We start from the raw sequence: 23,994 nt of genomic DNA, 5'->3' as shown, positions 1-23,994 counted from the left end.
CACTTCTCTGGATATAGGGCTTTGGAGGCACTCTGAGCGCATTCTGCCCTATCTGGTGACTGTTAGCCTGCTAGGTTTTGGTTACCATAGTTGTGAGTCTGTTTTTAAGGCTGCCATAGAGCTGGCAAGAGGTTTAAGGGAATGGGACAGGTTAAAACTCCACAAAGCTTGCAGCTTTTGCCAAGATTCAACTGTTGTTTTGGGGTTTTGTTTTGTTTTGTTTGTTTGTGAATACATGCTCCTTGGATTGTTGTAGTCCTTTGGCTAATTTTCATACTCCTTAAAAGTTGGGTTTGACCATTTTTGACAATGTTCTTTCCTTTATGGAAGAGCCACGTTTTCTCCCCCATTCCAAAAGTGTTTCTCCTCTATTCATTTGTTCATAAGCTCAAGTTTTCCATTTGCATCTTAAAATTCTATGTGCTAATTCCTATTTTTCCATTTGAAATACTATTTCATAAGTTTTATAGCATCTTAATTGTGTACATCTCCATACATAACACATTTAGAATTATATAGTAACATAGGGATGTTTTCCATTAAGCTTTTTCATTATCTTTCTGTTATTCTTTTCTTCTTCCCCACTAAACCAGATGCTCACGTGTGTGTACTTGAGATTTTCCTAGAAAATTTGGATTGACATTAGAATTGGAAATAGACAAGCATCAGTGTTTAAGATGAGCAGTGAATTATTGATGTCTGGCTATTAGCAACCTAAAAAGCTTTTCTCTTTACATTTATAAACTGATTATTCAAGTTTCTTTTGCAAAGTCTTTCCTAATTAACTCGGCTTGTAGTCATTTCAGTAATTCCCTCCACCCTTAAATATAAACTGCAGTAATCAGATGGGCACACATGTTAATATACATATATAAGCTGTCACGTTGGCCCAATTTCAGTTTCCCGCCTAACTTCCCAGTTTGGTGTCCTCAACAAATTGTGACTAAGAAGGTAATATGAAGAAAATGCCTTGATGAACTTCTTCAGGTGCCTTCTTTAATAGAAATACCAAGTTTTTAACTCCCTCCTTTCAGCATAATCTTAAGGAAAGTTACAGTGAAACAAGCAGCCTCATATTTACTCAATTTTATGAAGGCATCTAACTTCAAAATTAAATATGTAAATTTACAGAATAAAAGCATAGGCTTAGGAGAGAATCAGACCTGCTACTATCTAGAATCTTCCAAACTGTGTGATTTAGACAAATAATAATTCTTTCAGTTTCTTTTTTTTTTCTTTTTTTAAAGATTTAATTTATTTATTCAACAGAGATAGAGACAGCCAGCGAGAGAGGGAACACAAGCAGGGGGAGTGGGAGAGGAAGAAGCAGGCTCATAGCAGAGGAGCCTGATGTGGGGCTCGATCCCATAACGCCGGGATCACGCCCTGAGCCGAAGGCAGACGCTTAACCGCTGTGCCACCCAGGCGCCCCTAATTCTTTCAGTTTCTAATTAAAGAAGTCAAAGGCATGATAAATACTAAATAGGATAGTAGTTATGAATATGTGTATATGTGCACAAATACACACACACACACACATACACGCATAAAATATACTTTGGGGCACCCGGTTGACTCAGTCGGTTGGGTGTCTGACCCTTGGTTTTGGCTCAGGTTATGATCTCAGGGTTCTGAGATCAAGCCCTGTTTCAGGCTGCACGCTCAATGGGGTGTCTGCTTGAGATTCTCCCTCCCTCTGCCCCCCCACCACTCATGTGCACATTCTCTCTCTAAAATTAAAAAAAAAAAAAGAATATGCATATATACACTATGTGCTTATTAGCACTCCCTGGCATATAGTAAATATTAAATAAATGGTAGATACATATATTCCTAGATACATCTAGACGAATACACACATATCTATAGCATGACAGATTATTAAATAACAGTTGATGCACATCGATGCTGAAAAAAAGACCCAAACTGAGATTTATATACTTGTTTCAGAACTACTAATTTTAAAACCTTGTTTGAATAAAACTAAGACATCTAAATGAGGTGTGTTTATATAAAATTTCATAAAACAGAGCAGATTATTATAAATTATTAATTTCTGCTCAACTTTAAAAATAAAGACTTTTAGTATATAATGTTTGAAATGGTATATTTTTCTTAATTTTATTCTAAGCATTTTCAGGTCAAGAACCATAGGCTGCATTTCTTTGTATTTCCCATACTGTGTACACTGCCATATAGATAGCACATACTTGAGCTATTTATTATATGAATGAGATAATAATTCATCTCTTTAGAAATTGTTTATAATTTTAATGAATTTTGTTAATAAATTTAACAAATGTTTTTAGGAGCGCTCTTAAGTAGTTATCAAAAGTTTCTGTAATAGATTGTCTTGAAATATCAAGGACTGCAACTGTTTGCACTTAGGGTTGGTGGCTGGGAAATCCTGAAGATGCCATTAAGCATCAAAAAGAGGTTTTAATTTCATTCTCAAAAGACTTGTCTCCAGACCTTACATTACTTTTAAGTAATACATCTGTTATCTCTATAATGCATGTTTAAGCACAGAGATGTACACCTGTACTTCACTCTAAAAGAAAACAGTAGAAATTGCAGCTCACTTAGATATTTTTGAGTTCCTGTAGGTGCCTATTCAAGTTTAGAAAGGACTTTTCCAAAGTAGTTTTGTAGCAATACAGGTCTATTTGAAGATGCTTTCATAACTTATTTATCTTATTTTTAAGTTTTTAACATTTATCCATTTATGTCTTTACATTCTTCACAAGTTAATACATTTTTTTGCATTTTAATATTTATAAATTTTCATGTTTCAGTATTTTTTTAAGATTTTATTTATTTATTTGACAGAGATAGAGACAGCCAGCGAGAGAGGGAACACAAGCAGGGGGAGTGGGAGAGAAAGAAGCAGGCTCCCAGCGGACGAGCCTGATGTGGGGCTCGATCCCATAATGCCGGGATCATGCCCTGAGCCGAAGGCAGACCTTTAACCACTGTGCCACCCAGGCGCCCCGTGTTTCAGTATTTTTTAAATTTTTTTACTACCTCTCACAATTCCATGGCTTATGGAAAGACCTGGCCAGGAAAGTAGTATCTACACATAGATAAAACCAAGGAATAAATGCAGTATAGTAAAAGGAAGAACATTCATTTATCATAAGGGATATATTTCTATCTATAATCTCTATGGATCACTGCCTTAAACCATGGAGTATAAAATTTATAACTATTAAAACTGTGTCTATAAATTGTGCATAATATGTTCTTTGCAAATTTGAATTTATTTTTGTTTATATCGTCTGTGTCTAGTTCTTTCTTACTAATAATTTTATATGTACTCATAGCTCATGGTTTATTAAGAGAATTTAAAGAAATTCATCATACTTTTCAGAGGGAATTCTAAATTATTATTTTAGAATTTAACATGATCATACACCCTGGTACTATGTATTAACAACTTAAAAGTAGATAAACAGAAGAGTAACTTGTACAAATACTAAAAGTGTTTGTATTTACAGATACAAAAGGGCTACCCGACCAAAAACAATGAAACATCCAGTGAAACAGAAGCTCTCCTAGAGCAGAGATTTTTGTGTGTATGGTTCACTGTATCTTCCTAGCCTGTAAGAGTAGCTCAGGCACAGTAGCACGTCATAATTGTTGCTAGGTGAACAGATTTGAGTTTTCAGTTTTGCCTGTTTTTCTATTTTAAAAATTTCACTAATCCTCAAGAGATTGTAGGGAAACCTAAGAAATGTTTGCCCTGATTCCTAGTTGCAGTTTGAGCATGTGCTTTTAAAGTGATAAAATGACAAAGTAGATGTTAAATTACTCAAATCTGGAGTTAGTCAACATTACAGTGAAACAAGAGGAGAAAGCCAAGCAAGATAAGTAAAAGTAATAGGAAAGGAGGAACAGGTTTATTTGTATTTTTTTAAGTTTTACCAGTAACACTGTAAGATTTGGCTTTATATTTCTTACCCATTCAGTTGCATAGTTGATATGTGCAAAAAATAAGTGTGCGTGTTTTATAAAGCAGGTCATTGAAATAAAGTATTAACTAAACTTTAGGTATGTTAGAATCACCTGGAAGGCTTGTTAAAACACAGATTACTGGGCCCATCCCCAGAATGTATGATTTTAGTTGATCTGGAATGGGGTCCAAGAATTTGATTTCTAACAAATTTCCCGGTTATGTTGCTACTGCTGCTCTGGAGACACACTTTGAGACCCTAATCTAAACCAGTGATTCATAATTCTCCCTTTGCTATCCCTCCCAAGAAAGAAAATTAAAGTACACTGTCATTTTTCTTCACTAACCAAAAAAGACCTATAGTCCAGTCTGTAAACATTTGCATCATTCCCTTGATTTTTTAAAACATATCTCGATAAAAAGATACATTTTTGGAGCCTTTTTAAATGAAGCACTAATGATTCAATGTAATGTATGAAAATGTATGAATTATGATTTCCAGTAAGAGGTTTTAAGTGAATACTCATCATCGTATAAAATGAGTAGCTTTATTTGTGAAGTCCAAAGTTCAGGTCATTCGTATTTATCAAAGAAGTATTATTTCCAAATGGTAATTCAGAAGAAATGTTTTATTGTTGTTATTCTTTATTTATTACCAGGAGGCTTTTCCTGTGTAGTGTTGTAGCAGTCAAACAAGCTTTTCCAATTCGTGGATGAACACAAGTAATACAGCTGCACTATTATCCAACAAATTAATATTTTGAATTTTCTTTAAAACCTATGAATGCTGTTCTTTTGGAGTAGTTACTGGAGTACCTGGTGTGATGGAATTTTAAAGCTGGAGGGTCTGCCACATATCATCTGGTCCAAACTCCTTAATTTACAGACATCCAGTCTGAGTGTTTTACGAAATACTTCAGCCTTGGAGGTCCCAGACAGGACTGGAAACTCAAGGTGTTTTGATTCCTAGTCTGGTATTCTTTGCATTACCCTAGTTACTTTACCAGAAGGTATTTGGATTAAATATTTTCATATATTTGTTTGATGAAGTGTATAGGATTCACATATACTAGGATTATATAGCAGGATAGAAACAGATAGTTTGTCTGGTACAGAGACAATAAACTTTGTGCAATTATTTACTTTTTTATCTCTGTTTTCTTAATTTATTATTATCCAGATAAGATCAGTTAAAAATAACAGGACCTTGGTTTCTTTTTTATAAATATCTTTCAGGTATCTTACGTAGTACTTATGGAAATAATCATAAGAGACCATATATATCCCTACCACACAATGCTAGAAATAGGGCTATATGTTTCTTTATTCCTTGCATTAAATAAAATATAGCCCCAGTGTCACTCTTAGTAAAGTAGTCTTTGGCTATTAAGCAAAGCGCTTCTGTGCAATTCAGAATTTATTGTTAAATTTGGTTTTCTACTAACATTCTTTAATCTGTTCTTTTTTCTATTTTCATAATAAAGATAAAAAATTCTGTAATTGACGTTATTGAGGAATGAGACTTTCTTAAAGCTTATTTTACTTGTTAAGTAATTACTGGGGGCATTGGGCAGGCATAGCCAGGGCAAGAAAAGGGGCCCTACCCAGAGGCAGGCTGGCTGCAGCATGGCTCATGAGCTGGCACACTGATGCTCAGGCACATGGTGCTCGGTGACACAGTGTGGTGGACAAAACATGCTTATTCATGAGCTATGCCACTGACACCTTCCTGGAGGAGTGGTGCCCACCATCTTCAGTGCAGTCCTCATCCATGTAGAGAGCAGGCAGTACCTTCTGAGGCTCTGTGACACGAGTATGACCAGACAGGAAAACTGTGATCCTCTGAGGCCTTTCTCTTATCCAGTGACTGTTGTCTTCCTTATATGCTGCCCTCTGAACTCATTTCATAATGCGAAGGAAGAGTGGGCACCAGAACTTAAGGAATACACACTAAATGTGCCTCATTTAATAGGAACTCAGAGTCTGATCTGCAAGGTGACCCCAAAGCTTTGGCAAGACTGAATAACATGAAAGAAAAACCTGTATGTGTAAAAGAAGGATAGAAACTAGCAAAAGAGACGGGAGCTCCCATGTGGAAAGTTCAGCTTTAACCCAGAAAGGATTGAAGGCAGTGTGTGATGAGGCTGTCATAGCCATTTTAACTCCAAAGAAACACACAGAAGAAAGAAAAGAAAGAAAAAGAAAGAAAGAAAGAAAGAAAGAAAGAAAGAAAGAAAGAGAAAGAAAGAAAGAAAGAAAGAAAGAAAGAAAGAAAGAAAGAAAGAAAAAGAAAGAAAGAAAGAAAGAAAGAAAGAGAAAGAGGGAAGGAAGGAAGGAAGGAAGGAAAAAGAAAAGAGAAAAGAGAAGAAAAGAAAGAAAAGGAAAGAAAGAAAGAGGAAGGAAGAAAGGAAGAAAGAATCAAGATGTATAAACTGTTGTTTGGTTATGTGAGAAATATCTTCAGTGGTCAAGGAAATGGTCCATTTCTCTCAGAAAGCAATTGAAATGCTGCAGGTATACCCAGACCTCTTCTAAATAGTGAAGAAGTTTAGAACTGTGAAAAGAAGGGGCGCGGGAATCCCTGTCCTTAGAGTTTTACACATTCATTAAGAATGTTTCCTAAATGTCCAAGCAGCAGAAAACAGAATCTGAAGCACTATCTATTATAAATATTTTGTTTCAGCTGGAAGGTACAGTCTCTCAACCTGTTTCATAGTTTAAAAAGCTATAATCCCATCATGTTGTAACTACAAAAAAAACGTAAAACAGTGCTGTAAACCATACGTGTTTCTGCACGGTCCTTATGGAATCTGCGAAAAGAAATGTCTTCTCTCTTTGCTCCAATTAATTGTTCTTGCATGGAAGTCGCTTTTTTTTCCAGTATACCCAGAGTGGTAAAATCACAAGACCAGCCACATAGCCAGAGGTCTCTCTAAGGAGAGAGAAGAGGGCCATTCATGAGCAGAAAAGATATAAAATAAAATTTAAAAACCACAATGTGTTATTATCACTTGAGTACAAGTTAGGCTTATGTAACTTAAATATTTCTATATTTAATGTAATGTGCTTTCTTAAAGAATGCCAAATATAATAAGGTCATAAGTGCCTTTATCGTGAGCACTATAAAACTACGCATTTTGGTTAATGTGCTTTTAACTGGAACAAGGCATCTGGCAAAAAAGTAATAATAATTACTGAGATGTTACTTTTTGTTTCACCTTATGTTAGTTGGTCATAATCCTGCCAGTAACCATAAAAGTACCCTTAATAAGTCTTTGGCTGAGTACTGATGTGCCCATGCTTGGGATAAAACTCTATAAGAACAGAACCATCAGGAATTAGTAGGCTACACAGCAGAATGGGAACAATTCACATTCCTGGCAGCCAGATCGGAAAAACCTTTTAACATGTGGGAGCATCAGGTAGAATTAGCAGGAAAATCACACCCTGGTCATGGGGGTTACTGAACCCTAGGCTAAAATCCTCCTGAGGGGCACCTGGGTGGCACAGCGGTTAAGCGGCTGCCTTCGGCTCAGGGCGTGATCCCGGCGTTATGGGATCGAGCCCCACGTCAGGCTCCTCCACTGTGAGCCTGCTTCTTCCTCTCCCACTCCCCCTGCTTGTGTTCCCTCTCTCGCTGGCTGTCTCTATCTCTGTCAAATAAATAAATTAAATCTTTAAAAAAATAAATAAAAATAAATAAATAAATAAAATCCTCCTGAATCCACTCTAACAAAACTTAAAATCAAACCTGGAAAGAGTCAAACTAATCTCAAGTAACTACATGCCAGAAAAAGGTCCAACACTCTTTAAGGGAATACAAGTAAATCCAGCATTCACCAAAATAACATTCACGTGTGTTAGTTTTCTAGGGCTATGATAACAAATTACCACAAACATGGTGTGGCTTAAAACAAGAGCAGTTTAGTCTTTCGCTATTCTAGAGGCCATAAGTCTGAAATCAAGTTAAGCAAGGAAGAAAGCAGAGGGAAGGTGGTGGGATCCAGATGCAGCCTGGCCGCCACCTGGTGCAGAGCAGTTCCCCGGTGACCAGAGACCCAGCTGAAGCAGTCAGTACTAGAGGAGAACATACTCAGGTGTCTGAATGTATTCAGCATGACTTAGCCTGTCGAATGACTTGGAACCATTATGAATATTGATTCTTAGATTATATTATAGTTGAAGTTGCAAGAAACCCCTGCTGCTAAACAGTACTGGCTAATGTTCCTTCAGTACACTGGTTTCAGGAAGCACTGAGACTTCTTCAGAGACAACACTAACAATGAAAAATCTCTCGGAAGGTAACATAAAGAGGAATCCACCTCAGTGTCTTATAATAGCCTGACAGACTCTGCTCTATTGAGCCAAGAAATTGTCTCTGACAGGCACTGCTTTGAAGACTGAAAAATGAATGTTAGGAAATAAATAAATAAATAAATGCTCGCCGTGGCACTTCCCTCATGACTGCACCCATGCAGTTCGGCAAGCTTTGAGAAGAAGGAACTCTGTTTCAAGTATGTGAATCGTGGGCAAAATCTTACCATTTTCCAGACCTGTCATTGCCAATGTGGGCGCATAAATGAATGTTTTTAGACTCCTTTTGCAGACAGATGTCATAAGTCCTCTGTCAGCTCAAAGCTGTTGCTGAGGATACTCTGTACATAAGTGCCGGAGCACTGTGCGGTTCGTTATAAAAGATACTCATCCCAAGAGTGGTCAAGACAAATGATAAGACCTACCAGAAGACAGAGAAAAAATAGATAACACTATTAATTTAAAACAAACCTCTTGATGGGATTGTGTCTCCCAACTTTTTTTTTTAAAGATTTATTTATTTAAGATAGCATGAGTGGGAGGGGCAGAGGGAGAGAGAATCCCAAGCAGACTGAGCGCAGAGCCTTACACAGGGCTCGATCGAATGACCCTGAGATCACAACCTGAGCCAAAACCAAGAGTCAGATGTTCAGCCGACTGTGCCACCAAGGCACCCCTCCCAACTTTTTTATGGAGCTTTACTTTACCCTAAAACAGTGAGATTATAACAAAACGTAATTGGAGGTGGGGAAGACAGTTTATGCAGAATCCACTGGAAATCACAATAAGCAGAGAAGTTTACTGTGTATACTAAGATGCTCAAAAGAGAGTAAGTGGTCCTCAGATGAGAAGATGGCGTGTTAGATGAAAACACACCCTGGAATATAAGCAGATGATCAAAAGCCACGTGGCTTTTGTCATGTCCCTTCAGTATGATGAAGGGAATGGTCATAACTCCACTGCCAGAATGTAGACCTGGCAGGTGAAGCACACCGATTCCTGTCTAGCAATTTTGCACCTAAATGTCAGTAATGGTATGATGATGACATTCTCCAAGCACTGCTTCTTTGCTTTGAGGGAGGTAGCCTCCCCAACCATAGCCCTCCTAAGGATGTTGGTGCCAGGGCCATTGTTTCTGCAACAGGAGATAATAATATCATAGTGTTGGACACAGTACTATAAGCTGGTAAGGACCTAAAATGGCTAGAAGTGAGGTGTTGGCCATTTGCCAGGACGTCGTGAGTGATTCATCTGAGGCCATCAGGTCGTAGAACTGTATTAGTCTGCCAGGACTCTGTAACAAAGTACCGTCAACTGAGGACTTCAACAAAAATTTATTTGCTCACAGTTCTAGAAACTAGAAGTCCAAAATCAAGTAGCCAACTGGGTCGGTTTCTCCTGATACCTCTCTCCTTGGCTTCCAGACAGCTGCCTTCTCTCCGTGTCCTCCTGTGTCCTTTTTCTCTGTGCACGTGTGCTCCTGCTATTTCTTCCTCTTTTTTGTAAAGACACCAGTCGTGTTGGATTAGGGCCCCGCCATATGACCTCATTTAACCTTAATTACCTATTTAAAGGCCCAGTCTCCAAATACAGTCACCTGGTGAGGGCTTCAACCTATGAATTTGGAGGGGCATAGAGTTCAGTCCCTAACAGGGATGTAGAGGGTGGAACCTATTTACCAGTACTGGAAGGCCATGTAAAACTGGCATGGCTGTATTTGATTATATGAGGAGGGTAATCCATGGACACTTTAATAGGCAAATGGAAATGTAAGATCTTCTAGGTCTTTTGGACCCCTGTACCTCTGAAGGAATTCTTTTTTTTTTTTTTTTAAGATTTTATTTATTTATTTGACACAGAGAGCCAGCCAGCGAGAGAGGGAACACAGGCAGGGGGAGTGGGAGAGGAAGAAGCAGGCTCCCAGTGGAGGAGCCTGATGTGGGGCTTGATCCCAGGACTCTGGGATCATGCCCTGAGCCAAAGGCAGACGCTTAACGACTGAGCCACCCAGGCGCCCCTGAAGGAATTCTTATCACGCAACCCTGGTAGAGAATTCAGGAAGGGTTTTCTGACTCCAGTTAGATGAATTTCCGATTATCAGTGATCCATCAAAAGGACACGAGCCTGATGTGGGACTTCCTGAATGATTCTCTTGCCTTAGCTGAATCTCTCCTGCTGTTCGTCCCAGCAGCCACCTCTGACTCCAGAGAAATAAGCATACACGGACTACGTACTTCCATAAGATTCTTCAGAGTTGTGCTGTTTCAGTGTACCAGAGCCAGGATGAGGAACAGCAGCAACAGACCCTTATAGTTTTCTAGGACTGGGTTGCAGGTGTCTTGAAAGGAGCGCAGTGGGCCTGCAGGTGACCCGGGATTGTTGGTCCTCTCAGCACAGCCACCACTTAAGCAGCACCACCCAAAAATGTGTCTGAGCTTTCATGAGGGATTAGGATCTCTGTCCCTCCCTTCCTCTCTGCTTGCTTCTTCCCGATGTTTGATTCTAGACTGAGATGTCCTATAAATGTATTTAGCTTTAAAAAAAAATGTAACTCATAGTTAACTTTAGTCAAGTTACTAAATTTCTTTGTGCATAGAATTCCTCATTTATGAAATTGAAATAAGAATTTGTACCTTCACAGGATTGTCCTACAGATTGTGTAAGAACTTACGTAAGCCGCTAGCATTGTACCTAGAACGTGGCAGGCACCGAGAACATTTTCATTAGCGTTTTTCTTCTGTGGTAGTATCAGGTAGGAGAATAAAGGAGAAAAGGTTTGGAGGCGAAGAAGGAAGGGAAGAGTTAAAAGTTCCACTTTCACATAAGTGATTTGGCATCAGTACACTCAAAGTCATAAGAAATTTGTAAACTTGAAACAACATCCTGCATTACACGTTGTGGATTACAGACTGTGCTAAGCAATACAGTAGGAATGGCATTTGTACCATTTGACTTAAATTTTTATTACTGCCCTCATACCATATAGTGACAGCAGGTAATTCCAGATTTATCCATTAAAACCTTCTGGTTAATGTGTTAATAAATATTGTAAATTAATTAAAAGGCACCATACAGAGTTTTGTGAGGTGTTATGGAATCTCCTACTTAAAACCCTTATCTCTTCCCACTGCGCATAGTATGAGTATGAGCTCCTGCAGCGTGCATGATCTGGCCCCTACTTACCCCTGCAGCCTCACCTTCCCCCACCTGGCTAGCTAGGCTCTTACCTCTAATTCAGGCTCCCACCATGTTGAAGTATTTTGGGTTTCTCCTCCCTGGACTCTCACACATATAGTACAGTCTGCCCGAGACACACTTTCCATCTCTTTTCCTGGCCAATTCCTGATTAGCCTTTATTCTCCTGCAGAGCCTAAATGAGGTAACCCTTCTAGAAAAGATCCTATTTATTGTTGTATATTTAGCCCCTAGCCTAGTACCAGGCACATTAGGATTTCAGTAAATACTTGTTAAGTAAATGAATCAGTACTCAACCTAAATGCAAAGGATTATAATGATAATTTTCCATTACATATATAGTTGTATAACCTGTTAATTTTGTGTGTGTGTGTTTGTGTGTGTGTGTGTGTGTGTGTGTGTGAAGTAGGCTCCATGCCCAGTGTGGGGCTTGAATTCATGACCCTGGGATCAAGACCTGAGTCAAGATCAAGAGTAGGATGCCTGGGGCACCTGGGTGGCACAGCAGTTAAGCATCTGCCTTCGGCTCAGGGCGTGATCCCGGCGTTATGGGATCGAGCCCCACATCAGGCTCCTCTGCTATGAGCCTGCTTCTTCCTCTCCCACTCCCCCTGCTTGTGTGCTTGTGTTCCTTCTCTCACTGGCTGTCTCTATCTCTGTCAAATAAATAAATAAAATCTTTAAAAAAAAAAAAAAAAGAGTAGGATGCCTAACCCACTGAGGCACCCTCTGTTAGTTTTCAAATCCCATTCAAGGAGGAAAAGAAATAGTTTATTCTTCAGTGTACATATTATGTCCTACAGTATACAGTGCATGACATATAAAATGGATTAAGGTCTGCCTCCTCCTTGTAACTGCTATAAGGGATTTGTTAAGTTTCTGTGAACTCATTCATTTTGATTTTAGTTTTTTAAAAAAAAATCAAATGTAGTGACTACTGTACAATACAGAAAAGAGATTCTTGTAGAAAGGCTTTTCCTCTTAAATTTGTATCTAGTGAAAATAACCTTATTAAGAGTGTTTTAAAAGTAGTCAAAAGATTTAGATTGTTGATATAAAATACCAAAAAGCATATGTTTGTGGGGAAATACATTTTAAAAAGAAACATTAATGGTAAACCAAGTGATCACAATGAATTATGTAATCAGGTTGTTTCATTGCTCTTTCCTTCTTATAAAATTGTTGACATTCTGAAGGATTTTTTTTCAGATACATCTGCTTAGAGGTGGGAGAATGGGATCGGAAGGTAGTATAGAACAATTCTAAGAAAGCGAATGGTGTGTGAGGCTTTTTTATATTTGCTTCACAAGTAATTCACTTGTAAAAAAAATTAACATCTGCTATTTTGAAGCTAATCTTAGTGTATTGAATGCTCTTAACCATTTCTCAATCCCACAGTCTTTTATCTTGCTTCTCCTGCTGTGTTCCCACCACCCCTGATCCCATGAGCAAACCTTGAGACAGCCTCAGACTTACCAAAGTACTGCTTTGGTTTCAGCTGCTCTTCTGCAAGAGGAAGTGAATGTTGGGGGTTTTCTCTGTGGTACAGTTGTGATAAAGCTGTGGTGGTCTTATCTCTCTCGTAGGTAGTGGCTCTTTATGACTACACAGCGAATCGATCAGATGAACTAACCATCCATCGCGGAGACATTATCCGAGTGTTTTTCAAAGATAATGAAGACTGGTGGTATGGCAGCGTAGGAAAGGGACAGGAAGGTTATTTTCCAGCTAATCATGTGGCTAGTGAAAGTAAGTTTTATGCTCCCTTCCTGGTTTACTAATATGGTATAACTGATAGTCCAAGATTTTATCATTTGCTACCCTTTAATTTACTCTCTTTGTAACTTTTGCTTATGTTTACCAATGGGTATTGCTTTTCATTCTCATGATGCAAAAATAAATAACTAGAAAAGGGGACACTGATGCACTAGAAAGCTCCTCCATTCCGAGATTAGAATATTTGCTTCACAGACTCATCCCGGGTGCCCTGCCTGTCCAGCTACCAACGTTCTTCTTCAGCCCTTTGTGCCCGCCACCTGCCCCACACACAGTTATGTCAGCTCTTCTCTGGCCACAGTGGCTCCTCAGTTGACAGGCACCGGCACAACCTCTAGTTGCCCAAGTCCCATTCTTTGACTTTGTATATACCTCAGTCCCAAACCTGCAATAGATTGTTTCATTCTCAGGTAAATAAATATCCCCATTTGTGAAAGGCCAAAGAAATGAGCTGAAGGAGAAATTCTAAACAGGACTTGGTGAGACCTGTAGATTTACTACTAGGCTTTGAGAGGTGCAAATAGAGCTGACAGAAAGAGCCTGGAGATAAAATAGCGTAAAGACTGAAGAAAGGGGAGGAGTACGGCAGTGCTTCTTCAGAAGAACGCTTCCTATCCACAGTTCCCTCAGTAGTGTGGCGGGAAAGCCCAGTAGTACTCAAGGGTCAGGAAAACTCGACACTAATACTGATACGCCTCAGTTTCCTCCTGTAAAATGAGGAAGTTGAGCTCTCACACCTCTAAGCTTCCCTCCAGAAACACTGAAATTTTATAGTTCTGGTTTAAAATGTTGTATAGGAAGCCTTAAGAATGCTCCATTTTGAATCGTTATTGTCAAGTCTTTTGTTTCTGCAAAGAAGAAATAATTATAAATAACAGTTGACTTTCAGGCTTGTCTGTGAAGCCCCATTTAACCCAAACTGGCTGAACAAAAGTACTATTGATTCCTAACCTAAGTTTGAGTTTTGAAAGCAAAAGAGATGAAGGAAAACAGGAAGAATAATTCCTTCTGTGAGTACTGGGTGCTGAGCTGGGCACAGATGAAATTAGTTCTCTTTCTGCACCCATCACCCTGTCTGCACCCTGGTACTTCCCAGGGCCCCCCGCCCCATGCTGCAGGGCTCCCTGTCTCTGCAGCTCTTTCCCTCAGCTTATCTGCTGCTTTCAGCAAACTCCTCCCCTCAAAAGTGCTAAGTGTCTTAAAAGTTACCCACTTCTCTCCCTCATAACAAAATTCTTCATTTCCTCCACGCCACTGTTACAATTCTTCTTCTCTGAGTAGTAAATGATTGATGGCTCTTAAGCTATTTTTAATGTTCAAAAGAGAATACATAACGGAGAAAAATTAAGGCAGTGTGGAAGGAAGAAATTTTACGACAAGTTAATTCCCAGTCATTTTTCATAAGCTCAATACTTGTGACTTCCAGGTCACCTCATATATCCCAGTTTCTTCCCTCCCCTTCCCAGTGACGCCTTTCCCACTGGTCAATAGCTCTAGTTCAGCAGGACTAGCTTCCATTTTCAGATCAAGAGCGCTGCCTGCACAGTCATAGTCACTCTGGATCATGTCTGTAATTTTAGCTAGGTATTACAATCCATTGTTTCTTCCAGACACAAGTGGAAACATTTAAACTCTTTTTTTTCCACTAGACAGTATAAAGATGATGGGTGTATTTCCAGGGAGAATGGTATTAGATTTTTAACTTTAGAATCTAGTTAGTTTGCAGAAATAACCTCTTAGGCTTATGATTCTTGAGAGGCTGTAGATACTTGGTCCACAGTGGGTTAAAAATCCATTAAAATTAGTTTTTTTTTCCCTTATATGACCATAGCGAGACTTCTAAAGCATACCGCAGTGATGCTGGCCACATGCAGAAATTAATTCCGTGTTTCAAGTAGTGACCATCCTCTGACTGCCAGAATTCCTTATTGTATCCCAGAAGAATTAATACTTTCTTTTGGCATCAGTCACTGCTTCTTGAAAAAGCCTTAAAAAGCCAGAACAAACAAAGAATTCTCAGAAAACCTGAGAATCTCATGATTGAATTCTCACTTCATCAGGGGTTATCTTCTTTTCCCTTTTATCCTACTTTATAACCTGAATTTAACAAAAACTCACCTGCTCAGTTTTAACATTAGGGGGGAAAAAAAGACCATCAGCAGCATATTCCACTCTAAAAATAGTAGGAGAAATTGTCCTTTATCTTTATCTGAAGCCAAGTATGCAAAGCAAAATGCTCTAAGGGAGTGTATAGATGTGAACAGAATCTCTACAAACCATTCATTTGAAAGCCATGTCCTCTAAGAGAACAACAACACAATAAAAGTCCCCCCATCATTATAAAGAACTTACTCCTTTTGTATCTTAAGCCACCGGAAAGAAAAACATGAACAACTTCACTTAATGACATCTAACATCCTTTCCAATAAGAGATAAAGAAATCCAATAATAAAATCAACCCATACACAAAGCCAATTAATATATCTTACAATTGTGGAATTTCAAGCAGGTGTATTTTACCAATTTCTCTCAATTCAGAGTTGCCAGAGTTGTCATTTAACTGAAACATTTTCTTTTTAGTCCTTCTTGAAAATTCCCACGTAACTTTTTAGAGTTCACACTGTGTGTAGATTAAATAGATTATATAAATTATAATCTCAAATTCTTCCCTGTGAACAGATTCAAAGTTATGTATAGCCCTAGCCCCATGCTCATTTTTTTGTACCATCGTCCCAAATTATTCTTTGCCCACACCTCTGCCTGGCAAAATCCTGCCTGTTCTTCAGGGTCTGACACATCTACCGCTCCTTGCATTGAGCATTTGCTCTCTATACCGGAATCCAGTCCGTCTTTGTTATGTCTCTTTTGAAAAATGTCACATTCTACTGTATGTTACACTTGCTTGTGACCAAATCTGTCTCTGACCAGATTGTAAGCTCCTTGAGAGCAAAGACTGTCTTTTGATCATCTTCTGTCTCCCTAGACGGTACCTAGCAGATAACCTTGCATATAGCGGGCTCCTGATGAATGTGAACTGAGATAAAATAAGCAAGTATCTGCATGACCACATAATAAGTGAAAATGACATGTTTTACGTTTCTGAAATCCTGCTGATGAAAACTTCCCGATCATAAATTATGTTTTTTTGATAACCTGTGTGTATAACTACAGATGGCCTTAACACTAAGTGCCAGGTAGCTTATTGTTATACGAAGGAAGTGAGTAGCAAGATCTTTAGTTTCATTCCTGCCCTGTCTCCGTCACTGTCTATTTTCCCCCCCGGGGTCAGTGCTCCTCAGTTTGATTACGTGCATTCCTTGTTCAATTCCAGCATTATATCAAGAACTGCCTCCAGAGATAAAGGAGCGATCCCCTCCTCTAACCCCAAAGGAGAAAACCAAAGTGGAAAAACCTTCTTCGGCTCCTCAAAAGGTAAGTGTTTTCAAGAATGTGGATTGCATATGAACTTTAATTTTCTCTCTCGGATAAAATATTATGTCATCTTTCATGCTTATATATCTCATTGCTTTTACGTTATTATTTCTTTTACTATTGGCACCAACATTATGGAATATATAAGGCAAATATTCTTTTTATAATTATTAGTATAATACTATTATAGCCATTTTCCAGATAAGGAAACCAAGGAGGCTCAGAGAGATGAACGTAGACCCCAGAGCACAGCCCAGGTGATGGGGTATATGGCGCCAGAGTGGAACTTGTGACTTGAAGTGTGATGCGACCTCCAGAGTATGCTTGTTTCTGTAACTGTGCTGCTGGCACTCTCATCAACGCCACCTGAGGGTACACAGTAATGCTAAAGGTCATTGGGACCCCCAGAATAACCATGTTCTCTTTTGCTGGAGCATTCCTCTTGCTAGTAATTCAGAAATGTTTTCAAGTTAAAATGAATATGGATAAATCACCTAGAGAAATGTCCTGGTTTTTAGCCTGTGCCATCAGATCCCCCGGGGATATCAGTCAGTATTCTTTTGATGATAGCAGTACTTTGGTAGAAAAGCTTAATAAGCACTATACCTATATTACCTATTAAACTTATTTTATTATGTAACATTAGCTCTTGCCCTAGGCTGAATAACTTTACTTCTTGACTCCTTGAACTGACATACATTTTTTGGTACAAATACCATGTCATGATACAGTTTTGTCGTCCCCCCCACCCCCACCCCGGGAGATTGTTTTGACAGTTGAACCTCTTGTGTATCATTCGGTCATTCAGCCATATTTATCGAGTGCTTATTTCCATGCTGGGCATTCTGTTAGTCCTCACTGAAACAAGATTGAGTAGGCAAAGCACTTGCCCATCAGGAGCTTGCAGGCTGGTGGGTGAGACACCCACGGACTATGGCAATTCCAACGGACTATGGCAGGAACTATAATGAAGATATGTGCACAATGCATTGGGTTAGGGTTAGGAACACCCAGGAAGAAACCCTCTAAATGTGCCCTGGGAAGTCCAGGAAGAGTTTCCAGAGAGGGTCATGCTTGAGCTGAGGCTTATAGAATGAAAAAGTATATGCTAGGTAGATAATCTTAGAAAAAGACATTCTAGCAGAGGGAATAACTTGAGAAAGGTATGGTATGGTACGGTTCTGTTTGGGGAGCTTAGGGGCTAATGGAGAGGATAGGAGAAATGCAAGAGCCAGGTCATATAGAGCCTAGTGTGCTCTGCTGAGATGCTTAGCTTGTAAATCCTTCAGACAAAGGGGATCCCCTAGAAGAGGTAGTCCAGGGAGTGATATGGACAGATTGCATGTTAAAAATACATTCTAGGGGCGCCTGGGTGGCACAGCGGTTAAGTGTCTGCCTTCGGCTCGGGGCATGAACCCGGCGTTATGGGATCGATCCCCACATCAGGCTCCTCCGCTATGAGCCTGCTTCTTCCTCTCTCACTCCCCCTGCTTGTGTTCCCTCTCTCGCTGGCTGTCTCTATCTCTGTCAAATAAATAAATAAATAAATAAAATCTTTAAAAATATATATATATTCTAATGGCCACATAGTGGTTGGTTTAGAGGCATCTAAGACTTGAGTCAGGGAAATTCATTAGGAAACCACTGAAATAAAATATAAAAGCCTGATTTATGATTGATTGGATGTGATTAGGGAAATTAGAATCTAGCATTGGGCTAAACCCCTGGCTTATTATACAACTGGATGGATGGTGATATCATAGAAATAATACAAGAATAAGGAAGATTTGGGGATCTAGAGACAGGCAGTGGTAGGAAGTAGGCTGTGACTTCAGTTTTAGGTATCTTGATTTGTTAGTGGTGTCTGTAGTGCCCCCAGGTAGAAATACCCCCTAGGGAGTCAGACATGCAGGACTGGAATTTGAGAGAAGGTAGGGCTTCAAATCACATGGGAGGATTCGTGTAATCATTGTATTATAGCAGAAGAATTGAAGCTTGTAATAAAGGAGATAGCCCAGAAAAAAAATGTTGTAGTGTTCTGAGAGAAAGGCCAGGGACAGAATCCCACATGAACATTAGTATTTAAGGGACAGTCTGAGGAAGAGGAGAGATTAAGAAAGAATAATCTAAGTGGAAGGAAGAACCAGAAAAAAGTACCCTAAAAACCAGGGGGAAGGGAGGTTCAAGGAGGGTATCGTAAGGAGTGTCCCAGACAGCCAGTCAGTCCGTCTGTCTGAGCAGTTGGCGAACGGGAGAACCTGGCGCCGCTTCAGAAGACTTGGTGATTGACATGAGTACGAAAGGGGCTGGAGAGGAGAATGGGGGCCCCGCAAGTGAGCTCATGGAAGTCGTTCCCAGAGCTTCACTTGGAGAAGAAAAAAGCTCACACAGTGACGGGTGGGTGATACACCTCCAGGAATGACTTCTAAAATACTGGAGTGACATGGAAATTTCTATACTAAGGAGACAAAACCAATGGACGGGTTCAGGCTGGAGCTAGATAAAGAAGGCATGTGGATCTCTTGGAGGAAGCAAGAGGTTTTTATCAGAAAGACAGGTTGATAGATTAGTCTTGGCTTAGAGCAGTGGTTTTCAGCCTGGGGTGATTTTGCCTCCCAGGAGACATTTGGCAATGTCTGGAGATGTTTTTGCAAATATATGCAGGCAGGGGGATACTACTGGCATCTAATAGGTGGGGGTCATAGATCTTGCTAAACGTGTAGAACGCACAGGACAACCCCCACCCCACCAAAGGATTATCTGGCCAAAAATGTCAGCAGTACTGAACTTAGAGCCGTGCCCCTCTACGTCAGTGAGGGGTGCAGAGAAGTTGATAGTGGAAGTCTAGAAATTAAGGACATCGTTATGTTCTCCAAAACATACAGGAGGTCCTCTTCAAAAGTGAGGGTCAAAGGAGTTAGGAAGAATAGTGACCATTAGAGCAGCGTAAGGGTAGTAGGAGCAGGAGCTCGTTTGGAACATATACAAGTTCGTGAGTAGTGCTGAGAGCTGCTGTTTGGATGCCGTAAAAATGTAGGCGGCATAATTCTGTGTTGGATTTTTTCTTCAGTAGCGCTCAGCATCCCGGCCATAGCAGGGGAGAAGGCGTATTTGGTTTGCTACATAGTTGGGGCAGTTGTGAATGTGCCCAAAGCGCAAGAGGATAAGAGACTTTTGATCGTGTTGTTAGGAGGGTCACTGGAGTGACAGACACGCCCCAGAGGGCCCTCCAGGTTGGAAAGGACATGGAATCAGAAGACTGGCCGCCTGAGAAAGCAGGTTGTCTGGAAGGTTGCAGGAAGGCCCGCACACCCAGGTGGAGGCAGGGTGGCATCCACTAAAGAAGCAACAAGCCGGGACTCTGGCCTGTAGGCCCACACACCCTCTTGCTTACTTAATACTTCAGATGGCAAGCAGCTTGAGGTTCTGATAAATTCACAGTGTGTGTGCAAGAGCAGAAGTGCAACTGAAGGACACATTATTCGAATTGAACTGGCCAAGGAATTAGGACCCAGAGTAGTGGACAGGTTGTACTCTTGGATTTTAAAGTTCTGGGATGGTTGCAAGAGTTGGGATGCAGGGGACACTGGAAAAGCAAGAGCTGAAGTCCTTGACTCTTATGTTAGATGTCTCACACTTGGCTTCACATTGAAATCACCTAAGAAATTAAAAAAATAAATACTGATGCATGTCCCCATACCCACAAAGTGACTGAATGAGTCTGAAATGGGATCTCAGCATGGGTAGATTTCAAAAGCTTTCCAGATTATTTAATGCGCGGCCAGCATTGAGAACCATTATGTGTTAGTGCGACCACAAGGTCTGAAGGTAACAGCTACAAAGACAAATAGGGGATAGTCTAGGCAGGTGTCAAAGCATCTGAAGAGGAATGTTTTGAGAGTATAGCCTACGGGGCACCTGGCTGGCTTAGTTGGTAGAGCATGCAACTTTTGATCTTGGGGTTGTGAGTTCAAGCCCCATGTTGGGTATAGAGATGACTTTTTAAAAAAGAAAGAAAGTAAAATAACCTAAAATTAGCAACAGAGAGGTAAGAGGGGGCCAGTGTTAACTCCAGACCCCTGGGGTTCATGATTGCGTTATGTGAGAGCAAATAGCCTATGCTACAAAGAACTGAAAAAAAATGTTTCTAGGTAAAGCGCCAGTTTCAAATACAGCAAGGATATTTGGCGATGGTTGCCTGTGACAGTATGGGGACAATAAGGGATACAGTTCAAAGGATCGGTAAGGAATTTGGGCAGATGCTACATGTGTAACGTTATCCATTGTTTGGAAGTGAGCACCAGATTTAAGAATTTAGGGAGAGACTGATGTAAAGGTACAACCTAAAGACATTAAATGCAATGAAAGCATTTATAACGTTAACACGGAGCCATTGTAACAGCTCACAATATTCCTAGTCTGTGTCAAGAACTGTGTGAGATGCTATGAAAGACATAACCTCTACTTACAGTGACTTACTGGTCTCTCTGACTCCCACATCATGCTGATCTTTGAAATTGGGGTTACTCAACCCCCACGTCTGTGTGCAGTAGCCTTCAACGACTTCTGCCTCAGCTGGAGGAGGAGATAAAAGGAATTTGGTCAGTATCTCACTGGCTGCCTGGGAAGTTGGTACTACCCCTTTCTCTTCCTGATGCACCTGTGTTCCTATGGATAGACACCTCTTACCTGCTTCTCAGCGTCCCTGGTTCTCACTGCCTCTGCCACCCCTCCTCCACTTAGAAGAGCTCACTGCATCATAGTCTTAGTTGATTTTTTAATGCTGTGTGCTTTTTCCTCTCACGGACTGATCTCCATACTGAAAGTATATCTTTATATTTATATCTCAGTGGACCAATTCTTCAAATATCCATCTTGACCCTCGAGGTCTGCTTCAGGCTAATCCCACTGCTGCCCAAACTAATTCTAAATAGATCTCAAGGAGCTTGCAGACATGCAACATAAAGCATTTTAAAAACTTAAAATAGGTAAAGCAAGGAAGTTGTGGAGGATAGGACTCCGTGTGGGCAAGGAGTAGTAAAGTTCTCAGGGTTGAGAGGGAACTCAACGGCCTTTCGAGTTTAAGATGCATAGATTTCTTTTGTTGAAGAGCATGGTTTGATCTGCTTGGTCTGAATCCATGTGTTAGAATAGAATCCTACATGGTTTTTCTCCTAGGGAATGGATGTACCAGGTGTATAGTTAGATAATGTTTGACTTCGCTCTGCAGGAAAGTATCAGGAATGATCTCTGCTTATACAAAAAGAAGAAACAGTACTGTTGTCCCAGGTAATCAAAATGCCTTGGGTACACTCTGAGTCACGATGCCAACAGCCAGCCCTTGAGAAATGTGCCCCTGGGCTTCCTTAGCACCTGGCGTAGTTGCATTTCTTCAGTTGAGTTCCTTTATCAGGATATAAATGGTTTGATTTTATCAAGATCCTGCCACAAATTCTATCAGATGTTTAATTTCAAGAGCAGGTTTTATATTTATTATCATATGTAAGATATGTTCAAAAAGAAGAACATGAAAAGTAGCCTTTTATGATAAGTGCCTAGAATTGGGGAGGGGAAGGCCCTATGTTCTTCGAGTTACAGAATTGGCGACCTGGAAGGAACCCTAGAGATCATCCACGGTGCTGCTAGTCAGCTCCTTCATTTTACAGGTAAGGAAATCAAGATCCAGAAACATTGTAAGAGTTTTATTCAGAATGACTCCTAGTTAGGAGCTGGGCCTTCCTGTTGTCAGGCCAGTGCCCTTTCCCCGCACTAGTCAGCACACGGACAGACAGCTGCTACCTGCACAGCCAGCCATGGTTTGTGTCCCCCTGCCTGTCACATTCCTGTTTTAGGTAGGCTTCACGGGACCCATCTCCACGTGCAAGTTTTTAGAATTCTGTTCTCTATACTTTTTAAGGAAAAAAGGAAACCTCAATAGTTTTCTTTTTTTCTTTAAATTATCTCTATTCAAACTATAGAATAAGAAATAAATTATACCTTTTAAAAAGCTTGGCAGCTGCTGAATCCTGTTAAGTCCTTCCAAGTGGAACACACCTGTCCTGTTGCTGCTCACGCCAGGTACCCTCCAGCTTTTCGTCGAGTTCACTGCAGTGTCAGTGGGCGAGGGCAGCACCGGGCTCTCCCAGGGCAGGAGGCGGGCGCAGGGCTTGAGGCGGCAACTCTCCATGATAGGCCAGAGAGTCCCCAGACACATCAGCGCTTACCTACCGCAGGGGAATCAGAGGAGAATGTGCTCCTCAGGCTCACTCCAGAGTGTTTTTACCATGGGGTGCTGTATATTTGCGTCTAATAGAAGGAAGAGTATTGGTGCTATCAGGGAGGGAAAAAAAAAACTGAGAAGCTTTGAGAAAAAAAAAATAGTGCTGACAGCCTTGGTTTATTTGTGTTAGTATTTCGGACCTTATTTTCTTAGGCTTTTTATTTTTGCCAGCCTAAGTGTGAACCTATGTCATCAATTTATTTGGGGAGGAAAGTTGTCAAAATTCCTGTTTTAAAAAATTTTTTAATAATTTTAAATTGTTTTACTATAAAAATAATATATGCTCATAGTTTTAAAAATTTAACCAATAAAGATTAGTGTAAATAAGAAATAAAACCCCTGGGGCGCCTGGGTGACTTAGTTAAGCATCTGCCTTCGGCTCAGGTCATGATCCCAGGGTCCTGGGATTGAGCCCTGTGTGTGTGTGGGGGGGGGGGGGGGGGGGCGGGGGTTNGGGGGTGGAGCTGAGCTTGCTCAGCAGGGAGCCTGTTTCTGCCTCTCCTTCTGCCCCTCCCCCTGCTTGTGTTCTCTCTCTCTCTGTGTCAAATAAATAAATAAAATCTTAAAAAATAAATAAATAAAACCCCTCTGTCTGGCTAATATTTGTGTTCATTCTAATATTTTCTTCCATGTCCTATTAAAATGTTTTCTGCATATGTGAGCACATATGTCTTTATTCATGTATGTTCTTTTTTTTCAATGAAACTAGGATCATACTTAATGTTCTGATTTTTTTCTTCTACCAATATATCCTGAATATCTTATTAGCACAGATTTTTTTTTTAAGTTTCAAAAATCTTAAAATTAGTCACTAAAATGACTGATTTTCTTTTTTTTTTTTAATTCCTTAATTTATGCCCAGTATTTTTGGATTTCTGAAAATGTTTGGGTTTTTTTTCCTAAAAATGAAACCCAAAGTAGAAAAGTACCTTCTAAGGGCACCTGGGTGGCTCAGTAGGTGAAGTGTCTGCCTTTGGCTCAGGTCATTATCCCAAGGTCCTGGAATTGAGCCCCACTTCTGGTTCCTGGCAGGGAGCCTGCTTCT

At 40.2% G+C, this 23,994-nt stretch overlaps 1 protein-coding gene and 1 pseudogene across 7 annotated transcripts in view; both read left to right on the top strand.

The window, feature by feature from the left end:
* Positions 1–23,994, top strand: part of AHI1 (Abelson helper integration site 1) — a 215,374-nt gene that overhangs the window by 151,931 nt on the left and 39,449 nt on the right. For 4 of the 7 annotated variants that reach the window (XM_034669175.1, XM_034669174.1, XM_034669176.1 and 1 more), the window contains 2 exons: positions 13,048–13,210; positions 16,569–16,669. In XM_034669175.1, the coding sequence (XP_034525066.1) occupies positions 13,048–13,210; positions 16,569–16,669 (264 nt within the window). Of the gene's footprint in view, positions 1–13,047; positions 13,211–16,568; positions 16,670–23,994 lie in introns of those variants that run through there. The other 3 variants (XR_004628144.1, XR_004628145.1, XM_034669177.1) reach the window with 2 other exon arrangements.
* LOC117803998 lies at positions 3,352–6,212 on the top strand (annotated as a pseudogene).

Source organism: Ailuropoda melanoleuca, chromosome 10 (assembly GCF_002007445.2).
Source record: "Ailuropoda melanoleuca isolate Jingjing chromosome 10, ASM200744v2, whole genome shotgun sequence".
NCBI classification, from domain to species: domain Eukaryota; kingdom Metazoa; phylum Chordata; class Mammalia; order Carnivora; family Ursidae; genus Ailuropoda; species Ailuropoda melanoleuca.
Note: the sequence above shows the minus strand (reverse complement) of the source record. Positions and strands in the feature narration are given on the sequence as shown.